Source organism: Paroedura picta, chromosome 14 (assembly GCF_049243985.1).
Source record: "Paroedura picta isolate Pp20150507F chromosome 14, Ppicta_v3.0, whole genome shotgun sequence".
Classification (NCBI taxonomy): Eukaryota; Metazoa; Chordata; class Lepidosauria; order Squamata; family Gekkonidae; genus Paroedura; species Paroedura picta.
In genome coordinates, this window is record NC_135382.1 from 30,548,255 (window position 1) to 30,558,556 (window position 10,302).

Consider the following 10,302-nt stretch of genomic DNA (forward strand, 5'->3'; position numbering starts at 1 on the left):
GGTTTGATCTTGGGGCCTGGAGTGGTCCACGGGAGAGGGGATGGACTCCCTCCTTTGTAATAAACAGGAAAGAGTGAAAAATGACGGGCAGAATGCATCATATGGACCAGGGGTAGTCAAACTGCGGCCCTCCAGATGTCCATGGACTACAATTCCCTGGAGCCCCTGCCAACATTCACTGGCAGGGGCTCCTGGGAATTGTAGTCCATGGACATCTGGAGGGCCGCAGTTTGACTACCCCTGATATGGACCATGAACAGGTTTCACAGATCAATATTAAGAGATCTCGGTCTAGCTTGTAGTCTTGTTTCAGCTAAAATTCGAACAGAAATAGGAAAAAGATATCCACCCTCCTCCAGCATAAACTGATTTCTTACAAGCCCTGGTGACTGACAGAAAGAGGCCAAGCTTCTGGAAAAACTCATTCGGGAAGCTCATTCTGACACAAAGTTTCTAAGCTTAAATCCCAGAAGCATGGCCTTCCTTGTTTTTGTTTTCCAGAAAATAACCTGACTAATTTTGTCCAGGGTTATTTTGAAGGGTGTTTGGCTGATGGGTGGAAAGAACAAGAAGAATTTGGTTTTATACCCTGCTTTTCACTACCCGAAGGAGTCCCAAAGTGGCTTACAACTGCCTTTCCCTTCCTCTCCCCACAACAGACTCCTGGTGAGATAGGTGGGGCTGAGAGAACTCTGACAGGACTCCTTGGTCAGAACCGCACTATCAGGGCTGTGACTAGCCCAAGGTCACCCAACTGGCTGCATGTGGAGGAGCGGGGAATCAAACCAGATCAGAAGCCGCCCCTGTTAGCCACTAAACCATGCTGGCTCCCTTGGTTTAGGGAGCTTAGCTAGGCTTCATTCAGGTCAGGATCCCCCAAAGTGGTGTTGGTGGGTGCTGATCCCTTTCCTGGTGTCCCCCAAGTGTTGTTAGAATGCAGGTGGGGTCAAGTGAAAATTTTGCCCGGTGGGGCTTCTAATTGGCCCTGCAGATTTCCCTTCCAAAAAAGTTTCGACTGCAGCAGCTGCCCCCGTATTATCAAGGTATTCACGGCATGACTGAAGGCCAGCTGGGTGTAAGCAAGAAAACATTTCTCAAGAATAGGTTCCTTTTACAAGACATCCTGTTAAGCAAAGCTTCTGCCTGAATTGTTGAAGAGTTAAGAGTTACACAGAACTTCACTCCCTGATGCTGGTTGGCTCCGCCTCCTGTGTCAGACATTGCCCCCCATCCCCTGTCAGAATTCCAGCAGTGGCCACATGCTGGAAAACATATAATGAGTCAGCCATATTTAGGTGGGTGTGTTGGTCTAAACCAGCAGAACAAGATTTAAGTCAAAGGGTACCTCCGATATCAACAAAGCTTTATTCAAGGTGTTAAGCATGCACACTTCATCAAATACAGTGAAATAGAATATCCTCAACCCCGTTATCTACAGGTTAGCCTTTCTCGCTGTTTTAACCTTTGAGAAATCCTCTTCAGGCTTTGAGAAACCCCAGAAGTGATGCGATTGCGCAGAATATGGTTGTGTACATGTCCATCATGGACCCTCCCTTTCCCACCTCCTCCAGGCCCGTCATTGGTCATTTTGGGAGGGGGGGTGCTGGTTGACATCATATATAGCATATATGGTACCAGCCCTCCAGATGTCCATGGACTACAATTCCCATGAGCCCCTGCTAGGGGCTCATGGGAAGTGTAGTCCATGGACATATGGAGGGCCGCAGTTTGACTACCCCTGATATATGGTAATATCACCTGATAAATGTTTAATAAATTTAAAATATGTATAAATAATTAGTTCCTGCCCATTCAGGAAACCCTTTCCAGGGCCATCAAGAAACCCCCAGGGTTTTATGAAACCCTGGTTCAGAAAGGCTGCCTATAGGTAGAGAGTGTTGAAGGTTTTAATAGAGTCAAGATGCACGGTTACTGGGCATAGCAGACTGGAATAAGGCAGTTAGGATCTGTGAGAGCCAGTCTGGTGTAGTGGTTAGGAGTGCGGACTTCTAATCTGGCATGCCAGGTTCGATTCTGCGCTCCCCCACATGCAACCAGCTGGGTGACCTTGGGCTCGCCACAGCACTGATAAAACTGTTCTGACCGGGCAGTGATATGAGTGCTCTCTCAGCCTCACCCACCCCACAGGGTGTCTGTTGTGGGGAGAGGAATGGGAAGGCGACTGTAAGCCGCTTTGAGCCTCCTTCGGGTAGGGAAAAGCGGCATATAAGAACCAACTCTTCTTCTTCTTCTTCTGAATGGCCGTAAATCCCCACACAAATACGAAATGAACAGATGGGAGGAAGAAGTTTGAGTCAACAAGGTAAGAGTTAGGCCAGCAAAGTTCAGCTCTGGGTACCAGCCATATGTAAGTCCAGACACACAAATTAGTTCTGCTTTGGTTGCCAAGATTGAGAGCTGCCCTTTCAAAATATGGCTTTTAGCTTTGGGAGGGTTGTGATAGTGTCTCCAGTGGGAGTTGGCCACACCATCTCCAATGAAGGGCACCCAAGTGCTGGTGCATTTTCTTTGCCTGAGAACCTTGGGAGATCAGGTGCCAATCCATTCTGAGTGAGATGGATCAGTGGTCTGTAAGACAGCTCTGTTGTCTCCTCCAGTCTGAAGCCCGTCATGCCAAGTCATAGCAATCATGGCCAAGATAGGCCAAGTTTCCTCAGTCGTGCAACAACTCTTGTTTTGTGATCCATTCCGCAACTCTTGTGCAATGTAGAGGCTGTTCATCGGAAAGCTCTGGGGGCGGAAGGAGGGGCCTAGTTCTCATATAAGCATCTCTGGCAAGAAGGAAATGCAAAAACCTGAAGTCCTAGGAGATGGCAGCCGAGTTCAAGGTCCACAGTGTCCTGGTGACGGGGTCAAACAGGGGACTTGGCCTAAGTCTTGTGAAGCGATTTCTGGGCCTGCCAACTCCACCCCAGTGGGTCTTTGCTACGACCCTGAAGACAGATGGAGCAAAGTGCAAGGTGAGTCTTGGTAATCTAGCACTGAAGACTGAATTAGACCTTTAGACCAGCCCCAAACACCCAAGCACAAGGCAGAGGTGGCTGGTGTTGGGAAGTTCAAGTGTCCTTCTGAAATGCCTTTCTAAGATCTTGAGTGGCAGCGGGAAAGGGATTCTGCGTCAGACCTTGGCAAGCGACAGCCCGTCAGAAAATGGGGCCGTCAGTGGTCCACCTTGGTGTAGGGAAGCGTCATGCGTGCCTCTGAAAGTTCTCACCCCACTAAATGATCACGGCTATGTTACCATAGACATCTTAGTGGTGCCTACCTGAGTTTTATTCTAAAAGGGTCTCTCCTGCTTTTCTCCTTAACCAAGGACTCCAAACGGCTAACAATAGAATTGAAACCACAATTACAATATGCAGGGTAGTTAAATAATATTGACATGCATCCTACCAGAGCAGCAGGCCTTGAGGCGGTTCTGACTCCAGCAGAGAGAGGTTCTGCTTTTGCCCACTTTTTTCCTATGTTATGAAATAGGCTTCCGGAGGAAATCAGACCTATGTCTCTCTTGTAATTTCAGAGGGCTTGTAAGACAGAATCCTTCAGAAGAGGCCCTTGGCTCCTCAAAAGTGATTTATTTGCCACTCCTTTCAAACTTAAAACCTGTGCTTTTAATTTTTTTAGTTTTAGAATTGCCTTTTCAAAGTTGTTTTATTATTGTTACCTTCCTCAGTTCTCCCACTCACCTGGGTGAAAGGTAAGCGTGTTGATGTTTTACGGAAAATAAATCACCCAGTTCTTCTTGTGGAACATCACATTGCTTGGTGAAAAGGGAGGCAGAAATTTCCAGGTGCAATAGGGAAAACTCTTTTTTTCTGTCATGGATGAGCTTGCTCCCCATTCCTGTTGTAGAGGAGGGAAAGATCCTGGCAGGTAAGCCTCTGGTAATTCATGAGCCCACTGTGGGGGTTAATTTCCCTTTTAATTGAGGACAATGCATGTTTATTTCTACAGGCCTTAAATGAGTTGAAATCCCAGCACCAGAACTTGGTGGTGTTGAGGCTAGGTAAGTGCATTCTTTATTATTGTCCCCAATTCCAGCAAACTGACCACTGCCAGTGGAGCGTGTGCCACTGTGGAGCGTGTCCCTCATGAGGCCCCTTTCTACCAAGTCCAAATCTAAATCAGAACCAGTGCAAAAGGTATACTAGACTCTAGAGCAGGGGTAGTCAAACTGCGGCCCTCCAGATGTCCATGGACTACAATTCCCAAGAGCCCCTGCCAGCGAATGCTGGCAGGGGCTCCTGGGAATTGTAGTCCATGGACATCTGGAGGGCCGCAGTTTGACTACCCCTGCTCTAGAGCACAGGTGTGACTTCTAGGGTAGAGAATGCCCCTGTACCTCTTAGCATCACGCACAGTCCTTGTTCTATGGAGACAAGTACTGGTTACACCAGTCTAACCTATAAAAGGCAGGGGAGAACCATGGCTCCTACCTGCTTTGGAAAGAAGGATGGGATAAAAGTGTACTTCATAGAAGACAGTCTACAAATTTTAAACATACATCATCCAAGGCAGTCCCCAGCTGTAAAACAGACTGAAACAGAAGTAAAAATAGTACCAATTTCAAGCCAATGAATAAAGATAGCAAGCCAGGATATAACAGCAGATCAGCAATAAATCATTAGGCCGTGCAGATTTTTAGATGAATAAAAATATGGTGTAGTGGTTAGGAGTGTGGACTTCTAATCTGGTGAGCCGGGTTTGATTCTCTGCTCCCCCACATGCAGCCAGATGGGTGACCTTGGACTCGTCACAGCACTGATAAAACTGTTCTGACCAAGCAGTGATATCAGGGCTCTCTCAGCCTCACCCACCTCACAGGGTGTCTGTTGTGGGGAGAGGAAAGGGAAGGCGATTGGAAGCCGCTTTGAGACTCCTTTGGGTAGATAAAAGCGGCATATAAGAACCAACTCTTCTTCTTAATTGAAAATTAGTTTTTATATTAATTAAAAATAGTTTCCAAATATCCCCTGAAGACCATAGAGTTAAGGAGGCACACCAAAATCCTGTGTCAGGACGTTCCATAGCCTGGACCTGGGGCCCAGAAGCCACAGCGTGTATCCAGCTTGACTGGAACCCTTGGGACATCACTTGACCCTTGGATGTCCCCTCCCGCCCCTTCTGAAAGCATTTTCAAATCACGTTCTTCTGTAGACGTTACAGATCTCGAGAGCATCAGGAAAGCTGTGGAGCAGGTGCAAGGCTATGTCGGAGGAAGTGAGCTGACCCTGCTGGTGAACAACGCTGCCCTTCGGCTGGACGGCGACCTGGAGACTGAGTCGGCTGAGCACATGGCAGCATCATATGCGGTCAACACTATTGGGCCTCATCAAGTGAGCCAGGTGAGCGCTCACTTCCGCCTTCCCTGAAATTTCCCCAGCAGAAGATAAACTTTGTCCCTTGGTGCGAATCAGCAGCTGAATAACTTGTAGCGAAGGGCCAAGTTGCATAGCTAAGGGGGCATGCTGAATGCAGTCTTGCAGTCCTCGGTGGGGCTAAAGGAGTCTGATCAGTGCCTGGATGGGAAGCCACTTTGGAATCGTGTAGGACAAATGGAAATAAGACTTATAATACAGCAAGCTCCGGTTGTGTATTTTGAGGTCATGTCCTTGCAATTTCAAGATGAGCCACTAGAGGGTAGTCGTGCACTTCTTCCCTGTTTAAGAGGCGGAAGAAAGGTCAAGAAATCCTGCAGCTTTTTTAAAGGCCACCTCGGTCAGGTCTTCTGTTCCAGTTCATAAGGGGACTCCTTTCAGATAGGGAGGCAGGGTAGTGTGCTGCAGAACTCTCTTTGCAGTAACCTTCAAGAGCCAGAAGGGGGTAGTGTTTAGAATGCTGGACTAAGATCTGGGAGACCTGGGTTCAAATTCCCCATTCTGCCATGAAAGCTCATTGGGTGACCTTGGGCCAGTCACTCTCTCTAAGGCACTTCACAGGGTGGTTGTGAGGATAAATGGAGGAGGGGAGAATAATGCCACCCACTTTGGGTTCCTACTGGGGAGAGAAGTGCAGTGTAGATTTGAAACCCAGTGGTTAGTATTGGGCTAGGAGCTTGGACATGCAAATTCCAGTCCCCCGTTCTGCCAGGAAAGCTTGCTTGGGTGACCATGGGCCCGTCACACCTGCCTCGCAGTGTGGTTGTGAGGATAAAATGAAGGAGAGGAGAACAACGTGGGTTGCTTAGGGGTCCCCATCGAGGAGAAAGGCCGGGTATACGATTTCTCCTTCCATTTATTATTATTATTATTTGATTTATTTCCCGCCACTCCCTGGGTAGGCACGTGACGGGTAACAGTTGTCTTAAAAATCCCAATTAAAACCCCATTAAAAGACATTAAAAATCATAACATGGCGGCAGCCAATGACAATCTACTCCCACCTGCCAAGGCGATAGAGAATGGGGGAGATGATGTATACTTCAGACCCCCCCGGGGGGGCAACTTGATAGCTGGGGTGCCCCTGGCAAGAACAGGGGAATAAGAGGCAGCGGATCCTCCAAGGTCTCCTGGCATAAACGAAGCACTTGTACTTCCCACCTGCGCTTCGTGTCAAAACAATGCTGCCTCAAACCTGGCATCCCGATTCCTAGATGTGCATGGCAGCGTTTCCAGCTTGCAACAGCCAACTGGCAATACACGGCCACTCTTACACGTGGGTTTATTTCACACTGAGCCACTACACTGAATTGGACATCTGCAGAGGCGGGGGTGGCAGACACACCTCCAAAACATAACACAGTCAGTGAGCCTGCCAAGGAAAAGGCTGCGTTGGATCCCCCTCCCCTCCCCTCCCCTCCAAGCTGTGCTGCTGGCACAGGTGCTGTGCCCCATCAGGAGGAGGTTCCCTTTGCTAGCAGAACAGCTCTGTGGGTTCCAACCTTGAAATGCTACATCCGATTTCACGTTTTCAGCATATGAGTGATAGCAGAGCTGCAGCCCTGCTTGGGTGAGCTTGGACCTCTTGAATCTAAGAAAGCCAGAGAGAATCTCTAGGGGAGGAACCCTACTGTTCGGCCCTCCGTGGCTAAAACGGTGGCCTCTTTCTTGCAGGACCCCCTTACCCTACCCCTCTGTATTCGGCTGGCTCAATAAGTGCTACTGCCTGGTCTCTCCCCCTCCCCAGGCATTCCTGCCCCTGTTGAAGACGGCAGCTCAAAGGAGCCCTCAGCAAGGACTGAGTTGCAGCAAGGCAGCCGTGGTCAACATATCCAGCGCTGGAGGCTCCATAGAACTCATGATGCTCTGGGAAAAGATGCAGCGGGTCGGCTATCGCTGCAGCAAGGTACCTGTCACGAAACCCATGCGACGTTCCTGTCGGCAGCAAGGGAAGAATCCCTCACCTTGGTTTGTTTCTGTGACAGCCTTTCTGTTAAGCCTGCAGGCTCAGTAGACACAATTTGAAAACAACTAGTTCTTTATTAACGCCAACTCCAACCAGAGACACGGAACACAGGAATAGCACAAGCTTATATCATCAAAGAGCCTCTTGTGGCGCAGGGTGGTAAGGCAGCAGAAATGCTGTCTGAAACTGTCTGCCCATGAGGCTGGCGGTTCAATCCCAGCAGCCGGCTCAAGGTTGACTCAGCCTTCCATCCTTACAAGGTCGGTAAAATGAGTACCGAGCTTGCTGCTGGGGGGTAAACGGTAATGACTGGGGAAGGCACTGGCAAACCACCCCGTATTGAGTCTGCCAAGAAAACGCTAGAGGGCGTCACCCCAAGGGTCAGCCATGACTCGGTGCTTGCACAGGGGATACCTTTACCTTTATATCATCAGACCAGTCCACCAAGAGCCCTGATTGGTCCTTAATGGACGGTCCCCTTTGATCCACAAACCTTCTGCCACAGGAGTTTCCGATAGGGTGGAATTACGATCCTTCCTTTGCACGAGTCCCTGTAGCCCCACACTGACGATATGCATAACAGCTTCCGCCTTAATTTTTGAGTGCCATCAATATGCTACTTTTTACTACTAATTTATAAGAATGTAGCATACCTTACGGTTGTGCTTTTGGGGTCGTTTTTCTGAGCGGCAGGGTGAGAAGAGGCTTTGCCAAACTTTGCTAGCAGTCCACAAGTGGGGTAAAGATGCACCCAAGTCCCTGCTACGACAAATGAGCTCTCAAGTGCACACAGCTGCACGTAAAGCTAAGAAATGTTTGCAAAATGGCGCAACCACAGTGGATGTCCGGAAGAGCCAGCCACTCATGTTGCTATTGAAGTCCATGACCAGGAACATCCACTAGGATCACAGAACGTTCGTGCAAACTGTATGGCGCGTGGCAATCACAATCACAAAGGGAGAATAATTGAATTGCCCTGCACATAAGGGATTGCAAGGTATAAGTTCCTGCTCTGAGAAAGTTTGGATGGAGATGCAACAAATATGCATTCTTCCCTTGTTCATTCCTGTCGTCCGCAAGCTGCTATTATTTTTTGTTTATTTACAAATTTTGGGTCCAGCTGGCTGCATTTGGAGGAGCGGGGAATCAAACCCGGTTCTCCAGATTAGAGTCAGCTACTCTCAACCACTACACGAGGGGTAGTCAAAGTGCGGCCCTCCAGATGTCCATGGACTACAATTCCTAGGAGCCCCTGCCAGTGAATGCTGGCAGGGGCTCCTGGGAATTGTAGTCCATGGACATCTGGAGGGCCGCAGTTTGACTACCCCTGCACTATACCATGCTGGCAGTCTGCCCTGTGGAATCCCTGAGAAGATGATAGTCTAGCTTTAGTTCTCCTTAGCATTTAATTGCTGGTTCCTATGTTTCCTGTTGGATGCTGTGTCCAGGGCTGTTTTTAGCTCTCCTCCCAGCTGCTTAAGGTGTTCCACACCTCCTCTTCCATTTTAGGCCCTTCAGCATAGTAAGATCTCATCACGTTTGTGGTAGTGATTTATCTGATGCGTCCCTCCCACGCCTTTCACCTGTGTGCATTTTCTGGCTTATGTGTGTGTGTGTGTGTGCATTTCCCCCCTGTAGGCTGCTTTGAACATGCTCACCAAATGTCAGTCACTGGTGTACCAAGGCTATGGGATTCTGTGTGTTTGCATCCATCCTGGCTGGGTGAAAACTGGAACCACAGAGGTAACCTTTGAACAATTTATTTGAATGCATGCTTGAGCCTGCCCATTTTCCCATGAAGCTCAGGGGGGGGGGACATGATTTCCCTCTCCATTTTTCCTCACAACAACCCTGGGAGGTAGGTTAGTCTGAAAGAAAATGACGGACCAAACCAGTAAGTATCAGGGCACAAGAGGTGATGGGAACTTGGGTCTCCCAAGTACGCCTTTTGTCAACCAGGGTTGGCTCCTGGTCTACCCCACTCCCTCCTCCCATTAAGCAATTTAGCCATAGACTGTTGGGTTCATCTTTTTAAATTTGAGGTTTTTCTAGTTTTTAATAATTTTATTGATATGTGTTTTTGTTCACATCCAGCCCTTCCAGGGTTGCACACAAAGAAGAAAAGTTGGTTTTTATACCCCGCTTTTTACTACCCGAAGGAGTTTCAAAGCGGCTTACAATCGACTTCCCTTCCTCTCCCCACAAGAGACACCCTGTGAAGTAGGTGAGGCTGAGAGAGCTCTGACAGAACTGCTCTGAGAACAGCTCTAACAGGACTGTGACTAGCCCAAGATTACCCATGCAGAGGAGGAGCAGGGAATCAAACCCTGTTCTCCAGATTAGAGGCCACTGCTCTTAGCTATGTTGCTTATCATCCAACCTTTCACAGTGCTTTTCCATCCCACAAGGAATGGACAGCCCTTCCATCTTCCATTTTATCATCACAACAACTCTGTGAGGTAGGGTGGGCTGAAAGAGAATAACTGGGCCAAGCTCATCCAGTAACTTTTATGGCAAGCGGGGACTTTAACCTTGGTCTGCCAGTCTTGACTCAGCACCCTAATCACTGCAGTACTACACGGTGCCAGAATTACGGGGAGTGTCCCCTTCCCCCATCCCCCCATGACAGGACTTGTCTTTTGTGGCAGGCAGATCTGACGGAGGAAGAGAGCACCCGAGGAATCGTCCACGTGCTTGCCATGCTTTCCGAGAAGGATAACGGGACCTTTGTGGACTGGGAAGGAAACAAGCTTCCTTGGTGAAAGATTTCTCTCCAGACAACACAGAGCTTATGACAGAATCCCCAATAAACCATCTGAGTTCTGAGAGAAACTGAGTTTTCGTTAACTGTATTGAAATGCAGGAATCAGAGCCAATTCCTGCTCATTCAGGCACCCTGGTCCCTCAGGGCAGGGGTAGTCAACCTGTGGTCCTCCA

The 10,302-nt window shown here is 48.7% G+C and overlaps 1 protein-coding gene across 3 annotated transcripts; it reads left to right on the forward strand.

Annotated features, from left to right (window-relative positions):
* Positions 1 to 205: 205 nt before the first annotated feature.
* LOC143823321 (C-signal-like) lies at positions 206 to 10,197 on the forward strand. Of its 3 annotated transcripts, none has more exons than XM_077309485.1 (6): positions 206 to 2,981; positions 3,976 to 4,027; positions 5,179 to 5,366; positions 7,147 to 7,305; positions 9,004 to 9,108; positions 10,014 to 10,197. In XM_077309485.1, exons 1-6 carry the CDS (start codon positions 2,832 to 2,834, stop codon positions 10,125 to 10,127), a joined length of 768 nt encoding a protein of 255 aa, XP_077165600.1. In that variant the 5' UTR covers positions 206 to 2,831; the 3' UTR covers positions 10,128 to 10,197. The 3 variants fall into 3 exon arrangements, with proteins under 3 accessions (XP_077165600.1, XP_077165602.1, XP_077165601.1); XM_077309487.1 differs by having other exon boundaries at positions 10,018 to 10,197; XM_077309486.1 differs by lacking the exon at positions 3,976 to 4,027.
* The last annotated feature ends 105 nt before the right edge of the window (positions 10,198 to 10,302 follow it).

Coding starts and splice junctions, on each gene's coding strand:
- LOC143823321 (XM_077309485.1), top strand. CDS start 2,832: ATGGCAGCCGAGTTCAAGGTCCACAGTGTCCTGGTGACGGGGTCAAAC. Junction 4,028..5,178: donor CTTGGTGGTGTTGAGGCTAG/GTAAGTGCATTC, acceptor GTTCTTCTGTAG/ACGTTACAGATCTCGAGAGC. Junction 7,306..9,003: donor TCGGCTATCGCTGCAGCAAG/GTACCTGTCACG, acceptor TCCCCCCTGTAG/GCTGCTTTGAACATGCTCAC.